Source organism: Cygnus olor, chromosome Z (assembly GCF_009769625.2).
Source record: "Cygnus olor isolate bCygOlo1 chromosome Z, bCygOlo1.pri.v2, whole genome shotgun sequence".
Classification (NCBI taxonomy): Eukaryota; Metazoa; Chordata; class Aves; order Anseriformes; family Anatidae; genus Cygnus; species Cygnus olor.
Window position 1 is genome coordinate 42,922,401 of NC_049198.1, and position 19,466 is coordinate 42,941,866.

A 19,466-nucleotide genomic window follows, 5' to 3' on the forward strand; every position below is an offset into this window, starting at 1 on the left:
TCAGCTGTATCACATTAACTGGACTTTTTTTGTTTGGCAAGACCAAAGGACATACAGCACTATAAATTCAGCTAACCAGTGTACTACCAGTTATTCCTGAATTACTGTATAAAATAAAGTAACTGTGTACAATAGTTGACCACTGCAGGGAAAAGTGTTTTTGCTTCAAAAGGTGATACAGTATACAACTAAAATTCAAGTACTTAATATTAACTATAGCTGTGGAAATCCTGGCCTTCTTTTCTTACGCAGTACATATTGAGAATTTTTTATTTTTATTTTTCCCTGTACAACTTTTCTCGAACTGGATCTACTCAGCTGCAATCCCACATCTTCAGCACATCGCTGCTGTAAAGTTGTTCACAGGCACGTGGTATGACTCTAAGAGCCTTAGTCCCTTTGTCCTCTGCTTCCTATTTCCAGCCTTTTGACTAACTGCTCAGGTCAGTTTCCCAGGCAGACAAGTTATCATCTCTCTTCTACACAACTAAGTAGCTCAGCTGCACAGCGTCCTCTTGGGACAACCAGGGAAATTAGAGATACATTAGGATGGAAAACAGTACTTTTTTTTCCTACCAGCTTTGGGAAGGCCTGGAGAAACATTTACACTTCTGCCTGAGCTCCAGTAGAAGAAGTACTGAAGACAATCAGCTTGAAAAACACCATCTTAAAAAAGGAATAATCTGATTAAAAGAAAGTACATTAATCCCAAAGAAAAAATAGCATCCTGTAAGTATAATTGTTTTAATTACCGACTAGATTATTTTTAAACAATTATTAAATACAAGTTTTTTGTTTTTAAATCACAAAGATTTCCTGTTACTAAACTGACCTCAGGATGGGCATTAAATACAAGTTACCGTTAAGTTTTGTAAGGGAAGAATCCTAGTACCTACACAGTCATTACAGAGAATTCAAATTCTAACAAAATTAGTAGCACACATGTCTACAAAAAGAAAAAAAAAAAGTATTTTTTTTTCCTCTCAAGAAACCCCATGCATATATATAGCTTTGGTGCACAGACAGCATATGAGAGCATATACATGTTCCGTGACCACTGGAAATCTGAATTCTGAGCAGTGTTATCAACTTTGCAATTTAAGTCAAGAAGGATGAGGACAAACAACAGAAATGTGAGACACAAGGCCTGCTTTACTCCTGCTTTAGCACTCCAGTGCCTGAATGTGTTTCAAGTTGTTGAAACACAAACAACATAGGCTCTGCCTTCAACAAGGCAAGGAGCAGGATTAAAATTGGATTAGCATATTTTGAAGTATTTCTACAAACAGTGCTCTAACAGCCTACTACATTAATACATTAACTTCTTGTTGGACTTCCTTGGGTTTACAGGAAAATTGGATACCAGAAAACCTACACATAAAAAACATGAAACCATCAGAAATCTAAGAACATAAAGTAAGCATCTACATAATCCGTGAACTTTGAAGCTGAAGACCATAGATCGGTGTATATAAACAAACACCTATAAATGTTGGTTTTCGTTATTTCCTTCCCCCCCCCCAGTCAAATCAGAATATATTTCTGATAATTGCATGGGTTTTAGATGGGGAATTGTGAGTACACTGGACAAAGAAAATGACAAAGGAAAGGAACAGTGAGGTTTATTTCCTTGGCATGTGAGAGTACACAGATGTTACTATAGTTCTTACCTTTTGGATCCCAACTCATCACAAATAACGGCATGACTATATCAGTGCTGGAATATAACACACAATTTAGAATTTCAACATGCTTTAACTTTATTTTCCTTAATGGCATCCACACTTGACACAGCCTAAGAACCTGAAGAAAATTCATTTGCTTCTGAAAGAAAAACAGCAAGTGTTTCGTGCTGTTCAAAGTCAAAAAATTAGTCCTAAGTTTCAGATGTTAAAGCTTTCTCCACAGCCACATGTTCCTTTGATGTTTGGATTATTGAAGACAAATTCACTGGACAGTTTGTCTTCTACATAGTCCATTTCAGTTCCTAGAAGTGTCAGCTGTGCTTTCTTCTCAATAAACACTCTAACCCCTTGAAGACAAAGAAAAAACATTTACATACAGCAAAATCATTCATCGCTTACCTTGAAATTCTGTTTCAACTAGAATAGAACTGGATAAACTTTCTGTTTCAACCTTGATAAAAATGGAAGCAAAATTTCAAGACTATCATTAAAACATGTTTTCCCTTGACTAACATGCACATGCAACACTTTGATTTTGTTTTTTACCCTACTATAACACTCTAATAACAGCCTAGCACTGTTATTTGTGTGTATATGTGAATGCATATATTTTTTTGTTTGGAATTAGAAACACAATAACCAGGGAAATAAGTTGTAGAATTTGGGAACGAATATCAGCTTTGATACTTCTCATGCATTATAGTTGTTAACCCATTTCCTACCATTCTTAAAAGTCTGACAACATCTGACCAACAACAGGTCAAAAAAATGTTCCTCTCTCACAAGGGAATGTCCTTTGTTCTACCAAAATTATTAGGTCTACATGAACTATTAGCAGTATTGAATCCTATACCAAGCCAAATGTATGGCCTTTCAAAGATATAATAACTTTTAAGGACTAAGAATTAGTAGTTCATCTTAGGAATCAGAAAGGGATCACTTTTCTAAAGCACGCAAAGTATCAGCCTGCAAAGATACTGAACTTTAAATCTCCAAGTCCAATACAAAGACATGAGTGAATTGCCTTAGCTATCTACAGACTAGGGAATAACAAAAAGAAAAATTTAAAGTTGCATCAGTAAACAGCAACAAGAACTGGTTAAGTTATAAGAGAGATTGATGGAAAGCTGTTCTATCACAGTCAAAATACAAAATATATTGCTAACACAACACAAGCCTGGGGGCAACCGAGTTGAATTTGCCCCAAGTACATTTTCGGGGAGGGCTAAATCTAATGAAAGAGTTTATGGACTTGATCCATGAAGCAGCCACTTGCTACCTAAATGCCAGAAAATTTGGGCTGGTATCCAAAGCCACCAGCTCACAGAGTATAGAGCGATATAAAACTCAAAGCCTTCAGTGGAAGTCTGCCTCCAATGGATAAAAGCCTAGCCAAAGAAAACTGCACAGACACATCTGAAATGCTGTTTGGCTTTGGAGTTGCAGGTCTCTGTCTTGACTCAGGGAAACTGCTTTTACCTTCCTCAAGATTGAAATTAGGAAATGCATTCTGAAAAATGTGTTTTCATCCCTATAAAGTCAGAGCAGCTCTCTGAGTCAAGCAGAAGACATTAATACCAGAAGCAAGCTAAGTTTGAAATCAAAAGGCACTTGCAGAACTGTGTGGCGCTCTCAATCTCATGCGTCCAGTTCAAATTAATCATTTGCTGAAGCCCTAACTACTTCTTTTTTTAAAATAATAAAATGTATGGGTTGGTCATAGATATTTCCAAGACAGCTGGAAGATGGGCTCTGCCTAGCAGCATACCTTTTAAAAGAAAGTAACTGTGATACTGCATTCTTATTCAAATCTCCTACTTCTCTGCTAGATTAAACGTAATTATCCTGAATGTAAATATAAGAGAGTTCAATAAAGCTTAAAAACTAAACAAAGCAAAAACTCCAAACACAAAATAAATATTTTAGAACTTTTATAAAAGGAGAATTATTATGCTTCTGTAAAAAAAAAAAAAAAACAAAAAAAATCCATATTTGACAGGAAGACCAAAAAGAAATTCTTATAAACATTGAAAAAATGAATGGAAGTTTCAGTACTTTAGCAATAGACCTGTGATGGGACACACAATGAAATTATCAGGAATCAAGCTTAAACACCAGCATATGAAAAAAAATAAAAAAAATGCTTAATTCAAATTGTAGAAGTGTTGTTACAAAACATTTCAAAGATCAAAAGCATAAACAGGTTAAAAAGAAATTAGCTATCAATGAAGCATAAGACTAATCAGAGAAAATAGCTGCTAAATCTTTTTGCAAATAAAATCTTTATTTTGCCAAGCCTTGCTTTAGCTATGCTGATAAAGTATCCCTTTATACACTCATGGTTCTGTATTTTCTCTAAATATCTGCAGTTAGCCATCTCCAAAGACATGAGTGATAGGCTATACGAGTTATGCAGTAGTGTCTGAACCAGAGACTGCAAAGCTGCAGATTTTAACGGTAACTTCAACACAGAAAACAATGCAACAGTAATCCCAGCACCAGAAAGCTAGAACCTCTTGCTGTAACTTGCTACTTCAAAGAACTTCTAACCTGTCCCTTCAAATCTGTAATTAGGTTCTTCTCCCCCATCACCACACAAGTTTGCTGTACTGCATCAGAAACTCACCATCTTGAACTACTTCTTCATCAGAGTCTCCTTTAGACTTTGTATATTCTAATGTGTAAGAGAGTCCATTGCATCCTCTTGTACGAACACCTACTTTCACACCTACCTGAAAAAAACACAACCCAGAAACATAGAAAAAAGTCATTCTTAAGCCTGTTCTGCAGTACCTAGATAAAACAGACAGAACACAAGATGCTGCCATCTGTCCTACACTACCCCAAAGACAGTGCTAAACCAGAAGTGCATTAGTATTATAGATTAAGAGGTAACACTTTTTCCCTTTTACAAAATTGACTGCTAAGGTAAGGGTAAGTATCAGATGATTACAACTGTGGACCAAGCTCTAAAGTATTTTTAAAAAAAGTCTTGAAGTAAAATAGAAGTAACAATAAACTATTGCCTCTCCTGTAGGTGCCTCCTCTCATAAAGACGGTGAAATTTTAAACATGTTTTTGTGACTTCAAGTTAAAGATTATTCAGATGCTAATTCAGGCACTATTTTAAGATTATTTACAGTAATTTATTTATGAAGCTGTGAGGCCAGGCCAAGGGCAGTGGCTAGATTTTTACATTCCTTCTCTAATGACCATCAGAAAACTTTTACTTCAATACAAAGTCCTGAAAGAAATTACTTTTATTTCTTCATTACCCCTACTGCCATCCACCTGTAAAGCTCGATCCCTTCCTTACACCAAACACGTCCGTTTGTTTCATGCTTTAATCCTTGTTGAAAGCCAACACAGATGGTATATTTGTAACCACTGACAGCTATCCAACACAGCCTTCTATGTCTGACAAAAAGGGTATCTGTGCAGGTAAAGAACTAAGGTAAGGTGGCACGGAACCAGAAAACTGTATGTGCACAAGAATCTTTCAAAAGTGGCTGTTCCATTTTCAGCACACAACTGCTTCATAATTAAATAGGAAAAATATGCTGTCTATCCACATAATCAATGTTATGATAAAAACGTATCAAAACATCATCACTCGCCACCAAGTGGGACTTCAGACAAACAATGTATGATCTGTCCAGACTAAACAGCTCTCTCTGCAGGAGCTGCTAGATAAAAATACGCTGGAAAACAGGAACACCATCTATAACAAGGAGGTGACTGACCAGCTAAGCTGTGGGCTTTGGGCTTCCTTATGATGGTTTAAAGTGTTAGAACAAAGAGTCTAGATAGGTGCAGATGTACAGGAAGCAAGAGAAACAATGGGCTTTGTACCAAAGTTGGAAGAGAAATATACTTCTTGAAATAGTACTTGCTGTGAAGCAGAAAACCTAACGCTTGTTTTTATAATGGTCAGAAAGCAAAACTGCGTTTTTTTCCTATGAAGAAAAAGATGACAAGCTCAGTTACATTGTAAAATGGTGATTATTTATACATAAAGGCTCCCTCTCTAAAATATATGAATATATATACATATTATATATATATTCACACAAATATATAATATTTATAATATATTACAATATGAATCATACATATATACAATATATTTGTTTAAATATAAATAATATATAAAAATACATGTATATATGTTTTATATATACATATATATAAAGAAAAATGCATTTTCTGTCAAGTTTCTCAAGAATTGTATGTTTTCCAATGGGTATTAATCTAGCTTTGTAATTATTTACTTCACAGTGAGAATTCCTACAAAAACTAATTGGTAACATCCTAATATTAACAGTTGAAGATCTCTGGTCCTACCAGAAGTCATGATTATGCCACATTAGAAAACTTAATTAAAAAATAGCTTAAAAATACTTTGAAGCTTAACCTTTTTCTTCACCTTTATCTATCTCAAAAGTAAGCGTACAATGAAATGTCATTACAGTTATTTCCTGCATTTTATAAAAAAAAAATGACACTGAATAAACAAGCTTACACATTCCCCTCCAAACAAAAGACACCAACATCTCTAAATTCCTTAGCACATTCCTTAATACCTCAGCACTATTTATCGGGTGGCCTTGTTTACACTTACATGCTCAGGTTTATCTTTAAGAAGTTGTTTTATCTTCTGCACGGCTGATGGGGTCTGAAAAAGAAAAATATGCACATCAATTTGAAATGTTCCTTTTTATTTGTAGTGAACACCTGCACATACTAAAAAGCATGTAACATACTTACATGTATTGTAAAAATTTCTGACTGTGTGCAACCTAATTTTGTCTCACGTTTCAGCTTCTTTTTCTATCTGACACATCCACCTTCAGCACCAGCCATCTGTCAGTGCTGACTAGCCTATGGGAGCGTGAGATACACTCTTATGGGAGTGTAGTGATAGGACAAAGGCAATGGCTTCAAACTAAAAGACAGTAAGTTTAGACTAAATATTGGGAGGAAATTCACTACCATGAGGGCGGTGAGGCCCTGGCACAAGCTGCCCAGAGAAGCTGTGGATGCCCCATCCCTGGAGGTGCTCAAGGCCAGGCTGGATGGGGCTTTGGGCAGCCTGGTCTGGTGGGAGGTGTCCCTGCCCATGGCACGGGGTTGGAATTAAGAGATCTTTAAGGTCCCTTCCAACCCAAACCATCCTGTGGTGTACTTGAATCTGATGGCTGATCTCAAGATGTTTACCCTCCTGTAAGACTGCTGAGCCTAACCCACGCAGCACACAGCGCCTGTTTACTTCCTTCCCCACGCACACTGCCAGCCAACAGACACCTCGAGAACTTCACCCCGTGACAGCAGCTTGTTTTCCCAAGGTCACTGCTACAATTCACTACATTAACTCTGTTCGCGTGGAACTTTTATCCAACACACATTACAAACGAGGATGAACTAGGCACAGAAAATTTACGGACCTCTTCCTTCCCACCCCCCCACCCTCCCCCACCCCTCCAACGCCCGCCGTGCCCGCAGCGTGTCGACCCCAGCCCCCCTCCCCCCCCCCCCATGGCCGTTAACGGCTCGCCCCCCCCAGCCGTTAACGGCTGGCCCCCGCCGCGCCCGCCCCGCATCCCCGCCCCGGCGGCTGTCGCCGGGCACTGACCAGCGTGAGGGCGGCGCGCGTGGCCTGCAGCTTCCTCTTGCTGACGGCGCGCACCGTGGCCCGCACCACCGACGAGGCCATGGCCCCCCCGCGCTGCCCTCGGCCATGGGCACCGCCGACGTCACGCCGTGACGGGGCCGCCGCGCCGCGCCCTGGCGGCGGCCGCCCTCATTGGCCGAGGGGCTGTGATGGGCGGGGGGAGGAGCCGCCCCTCCGGCGTCGCCCCGCCTTCCGCGGCCGTGCTGCGCCACCGGGGCCTCGCTGAGGCGGCGGGCGGGTGCTGGCGGCGATAGGCGGCGATAGGGGGCGATAGGGGGCGATAGGAGGCGATAGGCGGCGCCCGGCGCTCCCATACCCCCCGGGGAGGAGCGCAGTAGCAGGGAGGGCGGCGGCTGAGCGGCTGCTGGTGGAGGCGCTGGGCAGCGTTTCGCGATAGCTCCCGGGCGCTCAGCCAGCTCCGGCAAAGCGGGGACGACGCAGCCGTGGCTTTCGATGTCGTGACGGCTGCCGGCTGCTCGCCTCCGCCGGGATAATCCGTTACAGCCCTGCTGTAACGTCACTGTACAAAGCCCAGACACAAGCACCGTGCCCCACCGTGCCTCGTCACCACATCTCCTTCAGGCCCCTGGCGCTCCGACAGCCAGCTTCAGAAGTTTTAAATTGCTTTAAAATACTTATTTTATTTTTTTAAAGTGTATTTATTTATTATTTCATACATGATTGTACCTGTTCTCTCGAACACTAGAACTAAGGCACAGCACTTCTACCTCAACTATGAAAGCAGATACCAAGTGTATAAAATTGCATTTTCTTTAGCTATACAAAACTTGGGCACACATCCTCACCTAAAACACACCCACCTGTGGGCGCGGGGGCTCATATTCATTGTTAGTCCAAAGCTTCAGTCAGCAAGACGAGTGCTTCCAAGCTGTAAAGTTGTGTACAAATGCACACCCACCATTACCATCCACCATGCTGGCATAAATTGCTTCGCCTTCTTGTATTTCCCCAGGGAGCTTCCAATCACCATTCAGCAGAAAGGTGACTGAAGTATCTCAGCGTATAAAACTGAGCATAGGCTAGAAAAACAGCCTTTTGTTAAGGTGCTTTTTATCATCAGTACAATGCCAAAAGAAGATAAAGGTAAAATCAGTATTAAGATCTAAGTAGTTCAAGCAAACAATAAGAAATATTATTGATAACTTCATTACGATGGGAAAAAGTATATTCTTCACTAGCAAGGCCATTTTTGATGCAGTTTCTGCAGGTCTTATAAGACTGTGATTGGTTTAAAAAAGGAAGTATTGTGTACTAAAAATGTTTAAATAAAATATTAAATGAATGACAAACCTGTTTTAAATACATCTATAAAGCAACTCTCACAAGAACAACTGGATTGGAAAAGCTGGCTCTGTAGTCTGAACACTTTCTTTTAAAAGGAACTATGAATTAAGGTAGGTATCTAGATAACTATTAAACTAAGATTAAATTGCTGATTTAAGAAAGACAGTTAGCTCTGCTGCATACCTGAGAGAGAACTTCTTCTTTCATCTTTATTCAGCACTTATAACTGAGTAATCATAGCACAAGACATTTTCCAACTGTTGAAACAAGGATGTCAAGAGCACAACAGCACTTTGAAACAAAAAAATCACAGCAAACAGCACAGTGGATAGTGTTCATTGTGTAGTCTTTAGGGAGACTGAATATAACAGTGTTACTGAATATACAAGTGGTAAAGAAGAAATCTTCTAAACTACTTGTTTCTTAATATTTATTACATTCTATAGTAGTATTTAGCTGTAAATTAATAGTTCAGTTTATTACTATGAGTTTTGATGCTGTTTTTTTTTTTTAGAAACTTTTTATTAATGCAGTGCATCTCTTTTTTTTTTCTATATATGTGAAAAGTCACTCCCTTGAGAATATACTCCCAATAAGGCAAGAAGGCTCTTGGATAAAAAGAAAGTTATTGAGAACCTAACTATTATTTTACTTTGATTTCTAGTCATAGAAGGATTTGGGTGGGAAGGGGCCTTAAAGACCACACAGTTCCAACCCCCTGCCATGGGCAGGGACACCTCCCACCAGACCAGGCTGCCCAAAGCCCCATCCAGCCTGGCCTTGAACACCTCCAGGGGTGGGGCACCCACAGCTTCTCTGGGCAGCCTGTGCCACTGCCTCGCCACTCTCTGCGTGAAGAATTTCTTCCTTAAATCTAGTCTAAACCTACTGTCTTTTAGTTTAAAGCCATTACTCCTTGTCCTATCGCTACACTCCCTGACAAAGAGTCCCTCCCCAGCTTTCCTGTAGGCCCCCTTTAGGTACTGGAAGGCTGCTGTAAGGTCTCCCCAGAGCCCTCTCTTCTCCACGCTGAACAACCCCAACTCCCTCAGCCTGTCTTCATAGGATAAGCCCTATGGAGAAGGCTCCAGCCCTCTGATCATTCTTGTGGCCCTCCTCTGGGCTTGCTCTAACAGGTCCACGTCCTTCTTGTGCTGGAGGTCCCAGGGCTGAACACAGTGCTCCAGGCGGGATCTCACAAGAGCAGAGTAGGGTGGGGGTGAATCCCCTTCCCTCACCCTGCTGGCCACGCTGCTTTTGATGCAGCCCAGAATACAGTTGGCTTTCTGGGCTGCTAGTGCACATTGCCGGCTTATGTTGAGCTTCTGATCAACCAACACCCCCAGGTCCCTGACTGCAGGGCTGGTCTCAGTCCATTCGCTGCCCAGCCTGTATTTATGCTTGGGACTGCCCCGGCCCAGATACAGGACCTTGCACTTGGCCTTGTTGAACTTCATGAGGTTCACATAGGAGCACCTCTCAGGCCTGTCCAGGTCCCTCTGGATGGCATCCCTTCCCTCCAGTGTGTTGACTGCAACCCACAGCTCAGTGTCATCAGGAAACTTGCTGAGGGTGCACCCCATCCCACTGTCCATGTCACTGACACGAAGTTAAACTGCGCTGGTCCCAGTACCGACCCCTGAGAAACACCACTCGTTCCTGAACTCCACGTGGACACTGAACAATTGACCACAACTCTGAGTGAGACCACCCAACCAATTCCTTACCCACCGAGTGGTCCATCCACCAAATCCACGTCTCTCCAATTTAGAGACAAGGATGGCATGTAGGGGCAATGTCAAATGCTTCACTGAAGTCCAGGTAATTACAAATCCCTTCACTAAATTTTACAACATACAAATCCAGTAGATATGCTCATCATCATCAACAGCCTCATCATCTGTGTTTATTCTCTGTAATGCATCATTGTGTTAGTAAGTTATGACTGTGCTCTTTAACTATAGTTTAGGCAAAGACATTTACTAGTCATTTGTGTAATGCCTGTACTGTGCAGCCCAACTTTAGAGGTTTTATTCTAGGGCTATGCCATTGGTAACTATACAGACTTAGTAGTTGTGTAAGGAAGCAGCAGCTTCAAAGTGACAAGACTGGTAATCTACAGAACAGTTTGCAATTGGATGTGAGTTTAGAATCTCACATTTTTTAAGTTTTACTGTTAAATTACAAAATATCACAACGGGAAGAGGGTGAGTATGTATAAATATTATTTATTTCATTTTAAAAATACCTTCTATTTGTGAGATTGTGCCTTAGTCTCCTGGAGGTTTATACAGGTAATTCCCATCAGCAAAAAATGAAGTCTCAACAGAATACTAAAACCATACAGAAGGCATGTCAGCCTTTCTACTTTTTGGGGTATGAATGAAAAAGTACAGAAAAAACATGTTTTTAGAGGAAAAAATGGCTTAATTTTATATGAAGACAGAAGTTACAGAAAAAAAAACTACTGTTTGTTGCTGGCTAAGATTGAAAATATGTCAAGGAAATTTTTTTTTTTTTGAAAAGTTGCAATCTAGAAGTTTATAAATAGCCGGTTACAGATGGATGCAAATCAAAATAGGATCTCAGCTTCTTGAAGTCACTTTAGAAATTCTAGCTTTCACCTTTAGTTTAAAAATAGATAGGTAGGGAAAAAAGATTTAAACACGACATTTCAAAAAACAGATTATTCTAACAAGTTAATCATTAATCTTACATTTAAGTAAAGGAATACTGAAAACTAAAACCTAAGAAGAAATATAGAAACTTAAGTCTGAATTTCTTTTTCTTTTTTTTTATTTATTTAAAAGTCATAAATAACAGTGGTTTCAATTTTACGACATAACTAATTCTTTCCTGAACAAGATAGAGAGTACATTACCAGCTCTGGAAGGACTTCAAGTAAAGCTCAAGTTGATAATACTACTTAAATTCTTGGCTGGTCCAAGGATTCCATTCACATTTTATGAAAATGGATGTGTTTTCCTCAGTTGCCATATATCATTTCTCTGTTACATAAAGCAGTTATGTCTGTATCCCCAAGGTCATGAAAAAGATTCTTAGCAGCATCAAACAGGACTGACCTGTTTCATAGTCCTTTTTTTTTTTCTTCTTTTTCCCCTCTTGTACACAAGCACAGCAGCAAATGAATTCCCATAAAATCACAGAAGGGGAAAAAAAAAAACAAAACAAAAACCTTAATGGCACTGCTTATTTGCAGAGACTTTTACATATGTTTCCTAGTGTCCATGTTTTCAGTTCTGTACATGGGGGAAAAGAAAACACCACAAAAACCTGTTTGCAAACACAGCTGTAGCAGTCTACAAACATTTCATACAATTTTACACAAGGATTCAGTAAACAACATTTATAAATATTTGCTCTTTCAAAAATCAGTTTTTGAAGAAAATACATATTTGGCTTGCACACAATTTTAGTGCATTTTAAAATGGTCAGGCTGAATGACAAGACAAAACCTTGGTCCATTTTTAGTACCTGCCCTTATCTATATGATTTACCTAGTGAACAAATACAAAATGTGGTGGCTTTCTATTAAAATGCTTAAAAACAACCTATTTAAGAGCAGGGGTCCATGGTATGAGACCATATTAAAATCCAGTTTCTTTTACTAGCAATTTGTATTAAATTTAAAGAAATATGGGTATTTTAAGTTGAAGATTGTTTATGCTGCTGTCCTGTGAATCCAGATGCTTTAGCCAAAGTAAGTTTTTAAGTGAATGAAGGGCCTGTATTGCAATTTAACAGTGCTTCATATCCCTCATGATTCTTGTTGGGTCCTCTTCTGTGAGGCTTTTCCCTGAGTCATATATTTATTGGAAAGGCTGCCTGAGATTGGGGGGGAAAAAAAAGCATCACACTTTAAAGGTTTAAAGGTTTCAAATAATATTTAAAAAAAAAACACAAACAGACATAAAGCAAATGAAACAACCAGACAGGAGGAAAATACCGTTAAGTCAAACTACAATGAAATCACACACAGATCAACTTTGTAACATCAGCTGCTGGAGAACAGTAGGAAATACTAAAATAGAAACAAGGAAGACTATTTTTTTTTTCCAACTAAACACCTAATGACAAACTGCTTTGTGGTTTAAATCCCCAAACTTAGATTTGAAAGAGTCTTGCAATGCAAACAGGAAGTACTATCCCCACCCCACAAAAAACTGAGACTCTAATGATGTACTTAATAGCAGTTTAGTCTTCAGAAGTTTGTGAATACTACTCAAATCCCCCTTCAGGTGCCCCAGAAGAGACTTATATATATTTCCTGGAAAAAAAAAAACAAACAAGCTGCTAAATGGTTTGCAGTTGCATTCAAAACTCAAATTAAAAAAAAAAAGCAGTTGCTTTTAAAATCTTCATTGTACCAGTTAATAAGTTAAGTGTGTGAAATTACTGTAAGGAAGCTGCAGCGGCAACCATGCATCTAACACAATGCACAAAACATCTCTGATCCAGAGAGAGTACATAAAGGCCTTTATGTCATCATCTGACTGCTACTTGTAAGTGTAATTTTAACTTTCTTGCATTTTGGCAGCTCAGACAAAGGATGTGCTTTCATAGTCTCTCCTAAGTTAGCTGATCATATGGAATTCTAGACGATTACTCTGAGGAAGCCTCACAAGAAAGTGTTCCACATGTCGTCCCTGAGGAGAAACACAGAACCCCATGTATGCCAAAACAGAGGGAGAGAAGAGAAAGATTGATAAAAACACCATATCCTTCTGCAAAATAAATCTATCAGAGTTAAATAAAGAACAAATGGCTGACAGAATTAACATGCCTTACATGTTCTGCTCCCAAAACACAACTGAAAAAAAAATGCACATTTCCAGCTTGAAAAAAAAAAACTGTTTTCACTTCAGAATTATCTAGCAACCTGTCCAGACTACTGCTGTGTTCAGCAAATTGGGCAGAGTTCCCGTTAGGACTGATGGAGAAAGCAAGTTAAAAATGCATGCTTTTACACAGAAGTTCTGAATTGAAATTAAGACATACAAACCTGACTGGGGACTCAAAAATACTTTTCCTTTTTGTTTCTTTTTTTCTTCATGTATAAGCATTCCCTATAAATAACACATACGTATTGATGAACGAACAAAACTGAAGTATAACAATAACCCCCCGCCCCCAAAGGTTCTCCTTGAAAGCTTAAGTAAAGCTATTTTTAGTTACTTTGCATGGGCTTCAGAATATTCAAAGATAAAAAGATCCAGGAAAATGAACATATAGTGTTTACCTGATTTAATCGACCACCATGTTTGGTAACAGTTGGTAAAGAAGGGGATCCACACAACACTTCCAGCTTTGATCCTCCTGAAAAGGTCATAATACAACCATGATTTACTAATTTGAAACTAGTTTCCATCTCAGGTTTCATAACATAAAAAAAAATACAAAGATACTTGCATCTACTTTCATAGCACAGAAAACACATGACATTGCTATTTTCCTCCATTTCATAATATGGAAAGTGGGCACAATGAAGTGAGATGCATCTATAGATAAACATCTAAGGAATCTTCTCCCAAATCTACAGAGAAAGACTGGGATCTTCAGAGAACAAATGAAGACACGGGGTTAAGAGAATTGTCCAAAGTCCCATAGAATGTTTGTAGCATAGCAAGGAACAAAAATCAGATCTCCTGGGTCCACTCCTTCTTAGTCTTCTACTCAACTACAGAGAACACTTCAGGCACTAAGCAAGCAAAAAACAAAAGCCCAACCTAGATCAATTCTCCTCCTCTTCAAATTCAAATATAATAATTCCCAAAATACCCATCATTCCCATCAGTGACTACAAAACAGTCAGACATACACATTTCCACCACAGCAAAACTCAGCATGATGGCAAATGAAGTGGTAGCAAGAAATGCTCAAAGATAAAGAAACTCAAAAATTAAGTTTAAACTTGACATGCACCTTCAAAACATCAGAAGCTGGACAGCCTTACTTTATAAACATCTTTTTTGTCCACCTAATACTTCTAGTGGTTTATCAAATGAAGAATACTTCCAAACACCCTGAAAGTTCTGAATATATTTGCAACCATTTTCCTCCCACTTCCAGTATTTTGCTAGTACAGTCTTATGCCCTCTTGTGCTAAATACATCTGATTAAGAAGAGTCTCCTTATCTAAGCTAGAAGGAACATTTTTGCTAATAGAGAAAAGCTGGTTTGAAATGATGTTTATGCAACAGATTCCTATTTTTTACTTTAAAATGTCAAGGACTGAGCAATCTGTAGAGCATTTTTTCTATAGTAGAAATTTAAACGCTCTTAGGTTTACTTAATGGAAAACTGTAATACTGTGTTCCTTTGGAAGCTAGCTGAAAGTACCATTCATCATCTTAAAAAGTTTCATTTTTATTACAGAGTGATTTTCAATTCAACACAGATGATAAGAGATCTGTCTAATGTGAAGGATGACTTAGATACTGCTTAGCAGTTCACTGTTCTGTTCAAGTCTGTCGGTAAAGATCTAGGTGTGGGGCCCTTTTGTAATTTTGTTTTTTTTTTTTAACTCAAAGTTACAATTTGACTCTAGGAAAAAAAGACAGATTAAGGAGGCACATTATTTTATTTCATTCACAGTATTTTATCTAAGCAATTTATTTTATTTAGTGACCTTATGGTCACTAAATATTTTGTGTATGTGAAGATGATAGGAGGAGCTATAGCCTAGCTTTTACTGCTATTTCAGTGCACCAAAATAGAAGCTGTAATTTGAAATGTTAGCAAACTCTTATGTAGAGAGGACAATGAAAGCAATTTCAACATACACTCTACTCTTTCTTCTACTTCCATCTTACCTGCTAAGAGAAACCATGTCACATCTCAGGATACGGCAGAGTTTTGAAATGCAAGTGAGGAAGGGAAAACTGACCAAGCGTGACTACATTTTTAAAACATGAGACAGCATTAATGTGACGCCATTCAAAGCAAAAACCTTTATCCATTAGTCAACACTGTTAAAAATTCCCAAACAGTAAGTTGTGCTTAAGCTACTCAGGTTGATCAGCTTCATACCTGCAGTTGCTTTATACTGTGGGCACTCCTTTTTGATATGACCTTCTCTTCCACAGATGAAACAACGTTTTTCTCTTAACTCTCTGTCTTCCAGACGCTTCCACTTCTCTGCTGATTGCCTGGGACTCTTTTCTCTTCCAGTTTCCACTATTCCCCTTGTTGGTTTGCTCTTCGGCGGTGTAAATGGATGCAACTTTCCCTCTTTCACTGAGTTCTCTTTTTCTGTTGTTTTATTCTGGGTTTCTTTGTCCTCTTTGCTTTTTTTCTCTTTGTTTTCTGGGTACCTCTGGTTTTTGCTATCTTCATAATCACGTCGCCGCCTTACTCTGCAAGAGGAAAAGGCTACAGAGTTCATACACCTTATATACATACACGGAGGAAAAAAACCACAAGCATTGCATATGGACAATAAATGTATTTAATGTATTTCCTCAGACGGTCAAATAAAGTTAATCCTTTGACTCTCCTAACAAACAGTCCTATACCGATATAAAATACATTTAATGATTTAACTTTGCGATTAGATTACAGTACAGGTGAAAAGCTAATAATTATATCTCAAAAACATAAAAACGTCTGTAGGAAGATCTGTGTGCTGCAGCTTTAAAGACAGTGGAAGAAAAGAAACACCAAGCAAAATGCTAACAGATAAAAATAGGGTATCAATTAATTTTCTTACTTGTACAATTTTATCAGAAATCTAGCTTCCTTCCTTCCCAAACTGTGTACATTCACAGTATCTCTAAAAATCTGGGAGAAGATTCTAATGTTCAAAGTGACTTAAAGTGTCACCTATTAGGGAGGACCCAGGCATCGTTACTGGGTTTCTTTAACTTTTTATCTATGACCTGGAGAAAGAGCAATCAGTGAAACTTCTGAGTCTGAAGATTACTATAAGCTCATTTGTTCACACAGATGCAGCACTAATGGCAAGCAACTGGAAGAAACTAAAAAAACTGAATGACTCAAAATGATGGCAGACAAGTGTCAACATAGATAAAACTGTGAACAATGCATCCTGGTAAAAATACTCTAAATCATGTCCATACAATGTTGAACTTGGAACTGGCAATTAGAACTAAGAAAAGACATCTTGGAAAAATTTTAAAGAAATCTCAAAAAAAAAAAAATCAACTAGCTGACAAACAGTACTGGCCAAAAAGGTTAATGTTTATCATCAGATGAAACACCAAGAACAAGGGAGAAGGGATTTTTTTTTTTTTTTCTTTTTTAAACTAAGTAAAACCATGGTGTACCAACACCTGAGTACCGCATGTTGATCTGGTCTCAATCCTTTAAGAAGGAAGTAGTGGAGTTAGAGAAGGCACAGAGAAAGGCAGCTAAAATGAAAGGAGCAACTGTCTAAAGAGGAAATATTAAAAAAGGCCAAGGCACAAACTTGGAAAGAAGCTAGAAGGAAAGAAGCACAATCATGGCTTACAAACCCATGAAGGCAGTATCATTACTGACTAAACCCTACAATGCTATGCCTATGAAATGTTCATGAAACTAAAATGAGTTTGGTTTAAAAGAGGTAAAAGAAGGTAGTACTAGTTTACACAGCATTTAGCATACTTCTGGAACTGGTTAGCAAAGAAGGTAAACAGGAGAATCAGGTTCAGAAAAAACACTTAAAAAGATAAAATTGTAAACAACTCCAGTCCACAAATGAGTACTACCAGAGCAGGTGCATGCTCTATCATCTCTTATTCAGCAACTGGAGATGATGGTGGAATGTAAGAGAAGAGATTCCAGAAGACAGCCAACTAGCGTGCCTTCCATAAACAGCACATCCTATTTGAAATGTCTGGACAGAGAACTCACAGATGCGTTGACTTTTGCTCTAATGCTGTATAGAATATATCTGCATTCGTGCAGCTTTAGCATTCCTATTCTAATCTTCCTTCTAAACAAACCTAAGGAAATGTTACACACAGATCCCAGAACTATACTCACTTTCTTCTCAAGGGACAATCTTTCATGAAGTGGCCAATTTTACCACAAATTCTGCAGCATCTGTCATTTGGTGCCAATTCTCCTTCTGTGAGTACTTCTGGATCAAAGAAGTACTCCTGAAAAAAAAAAAAATGCATTTAAATTGCAAATCCATACACTTGGCAATCAAAACAGATAAACAAATGTTGAACTACAGTAGGAGTTATGGAAAAGTATAAACCATACGGATAAAAAGTACAAAAAGTATAAAAAGTATAAAGTGTGCAGCTGAACTCCTGAAAAACCTGATGAGATTAACTGTCCACTGCTGCCTCTTCTTCACAAGCAGCCTGCCAACTACCAAGTCTGCAAGTTCTTTTTAAAAACGCAGTCTTAAAGAATGGTAAGCTGTTTTTGATGGAGAATAAAATGTTGAAAAATCTACACAATGAATATCTCAGTTTATTAGTATTCTGCATGCATCCACATTTTATACAACATGAAAGCAGTATATAATAATGCTTTTAAATGCATTGTTATGCCTAATGATTATATTTATAATAAATATTTATTAATATTATTATTAATGTTTTATTATTATGATTTATTATAATGCTTAATGATTTATTAGAGAACTGTAGAAATTTAGAAGAGAAAATAAGGAGACTGTAACCATGTTCCCAGAAACGATAATTTATACATCCAAGAGCATGTACATACTTCTCTTAGAAGCAGCTTACCATTTTTGATGGATATTCTTTAGGAAATATTTTTACAGGAGTACCAAATACCCTTCTGCCATTGATAAAAGCCTTCATTATAAAATTTGTCACTAGGGAAACAAAAAAGAGAAAACATGAAAACACCAAGCAAAGCAAGCCAGTAAAATAAGATTTAAGACAAGATCGTCACTTTGTACACAAATTTGTCAACAGGAAACTCACTTTTTCTTGATAATCCAGCTCCAAGATTGTGGTTCAAATCAAAGGGGTCTGTATAGAAAGCATTATAGACATTATTGAAGTCCAGGGCAAGATCAGCAATATATGTATACACACATGGATAAGCCAAGGCAGCTATTTCCCAATGCTCAGTTAATACACTGAAATTAAAATGTTTTCAAACTTATAGAAAAGAAAAAGTTCATGGACACAGGATCACAGCAGTCCATCTCTAAAGTGACTTAAGTATCCTGGAGTGCATTAAGCACAGTATAGCTAGACAGTCAAAGAAAGTGATTGTCCTGCTCTGCTCTGTACTGGTGCAGCCTCACCTTAAGTAACGCACCCAGTTTTGGGTGCACAATACAAGAGGGCATAAAACAGAGTGTCCGAAGGAGGGCAACAAAGATGGTGAAGGACCTAGAGGAAATGACATATGAGGAGCAGCTGAGGTCCCTTGGTTTGCTCAGCCCAGAGCAGAGCAGGCTGAGGGGAGGCCTCATGGAGGCCTGCAGCTCCCTCACGAGGGGAGCGGAGGGGCAGGCGCCGAGCTCTGCTATCTGGGGACAGCGACAGGACCCGAGGGAACGGCATGGAGCTGGGACAGGGGAGGGTCAGGCTGGGTGTTAGGGAAAGGTTCTGCACCCAGAGGGTGGTGGGGCACTGGGACAGGCTCCCCAGTAAAGTAGTCATGGCACCGAGCCTGCCAAAGTTCAAGAAGCATTTGGATACTGTCAGACATATGGTTTGATTTTGGGGTGGTCATATGTGGAGCCATGAATTTGACTTGATCCTTGTGGGTCTCTTCCAACTTGGGATATTCTACAATACTATGAAAGAATAAGTTGTATGTGGGGGTAAGACAGAAGTTCTTATCAT

The 19,466-nt window shown here is 38.7% G+C and overlaps 2 protein-coding genes across 7 annotated transcripts in view; both read right to left on the reverse strand.

Moving 5' to 3' along the window:
- Nucleotides 1–1,735: 1,735 nt before the first annotated feature.
- Nucleotides 1,736–7,516, reverse strand: ISCA1 (iron-sulfur cluster assembly 1). Its single transcript, XM_040540832.1, has 4 exons — nucleotides 7,318–7,516; nucleotides 6,307–6,360; nucleotides 4,312–4,417; nucleotides 1,736–2,032 (listed from the first exon to the last, which is right to left on the reverse strand). Exons 1-4 carry the CDS (start codon nucleotides 7,396–7,398, stop codon nucleotides 1,884–1,886), a joined length of 390 nt encoding a protein of 129 aa, XP_040396766.1. The 5' UTR covers nucleotides 7,399–7,516; the 3' UTR covers nucleotides 1,736–1,883.
- Nucleotides 7,517–11,077: 3,561 nt separating this feature from the next.
- The window catches only part of TUT7 (terminal uridylyl transferase 7), a 35,707-nt gene continuing 27,318 nt past the window's right edge, over nucleotides 11,078–19,466 (reverse strand). For 3 of the 6 annotated variants that reach the window (XM_040540835.1, XM_040540833.1, XM_040540834.1), the window contains exons 23-28: nucleotides 18,591–18,638; nucleotides 18,387–18,478; nucleotides 17,668–17,783; nucleotides 15,712–16,037; nucleotides 13,922–13,998; nucleotides 11,078–13,748 (exon numbers count right to left, since the gene is read on the reverse strand). In XM_040540835.1, the coding sequence (XP_040396769.1) occupies nucleotides 13,554–13,748; nucleotides 13,922–13,998; nucleotides 15,712–16,037; nucleotides 17,668–17,783; nucleotides 18,387–18,478; nucleotides 18,591–18,638 (854 nt within the window). In that variant the 3' untranslated portion in view covers nucleotides 11,078–13,553. The remainder of the gene's footprint in view (nucleotides 13,749–13,921; nucleotides 13,999–15,711; nucleotides 16,038–17,667; nucleotides 17,784–18,386; nucleotides 18,479–18,590; nucleotides 18,639–19,466) is intronic. The other 3 variants (XM_040540836.1, XM_040540839.1, XM_040540837.1) reach the window with 3 other exon arrangements.

What these genes read in the sequence shown, in the direction of transcription:
- ISCA1 (XM_040540832.1), bottom strand. Translation starts at nt 7,398, where the DNA reads ATGGCCTCGTCGGTGGTGCGGGCCACGGTGCGCGCCGTCAGCAAGAGG. An exon ending in CGCGCGCCGCCCTCACGCTG is followed by an intron (nt 6,361 to 7,317) that starts GTCAGTGCCCGG and finishes TTTCTTTTTCAG; the next exon opens with ACCCCATCAGCCGTGCAGAA. An exon ending in TGAAGAAGTAGTTCAAGATG is followed by an intron (nt 2,033 to 4,311) that starts GTGAGTTTCTGA and finishes TTTGTCTTCAAG; the next exon opens with GGGTTAGAGTGTTTATTGAG.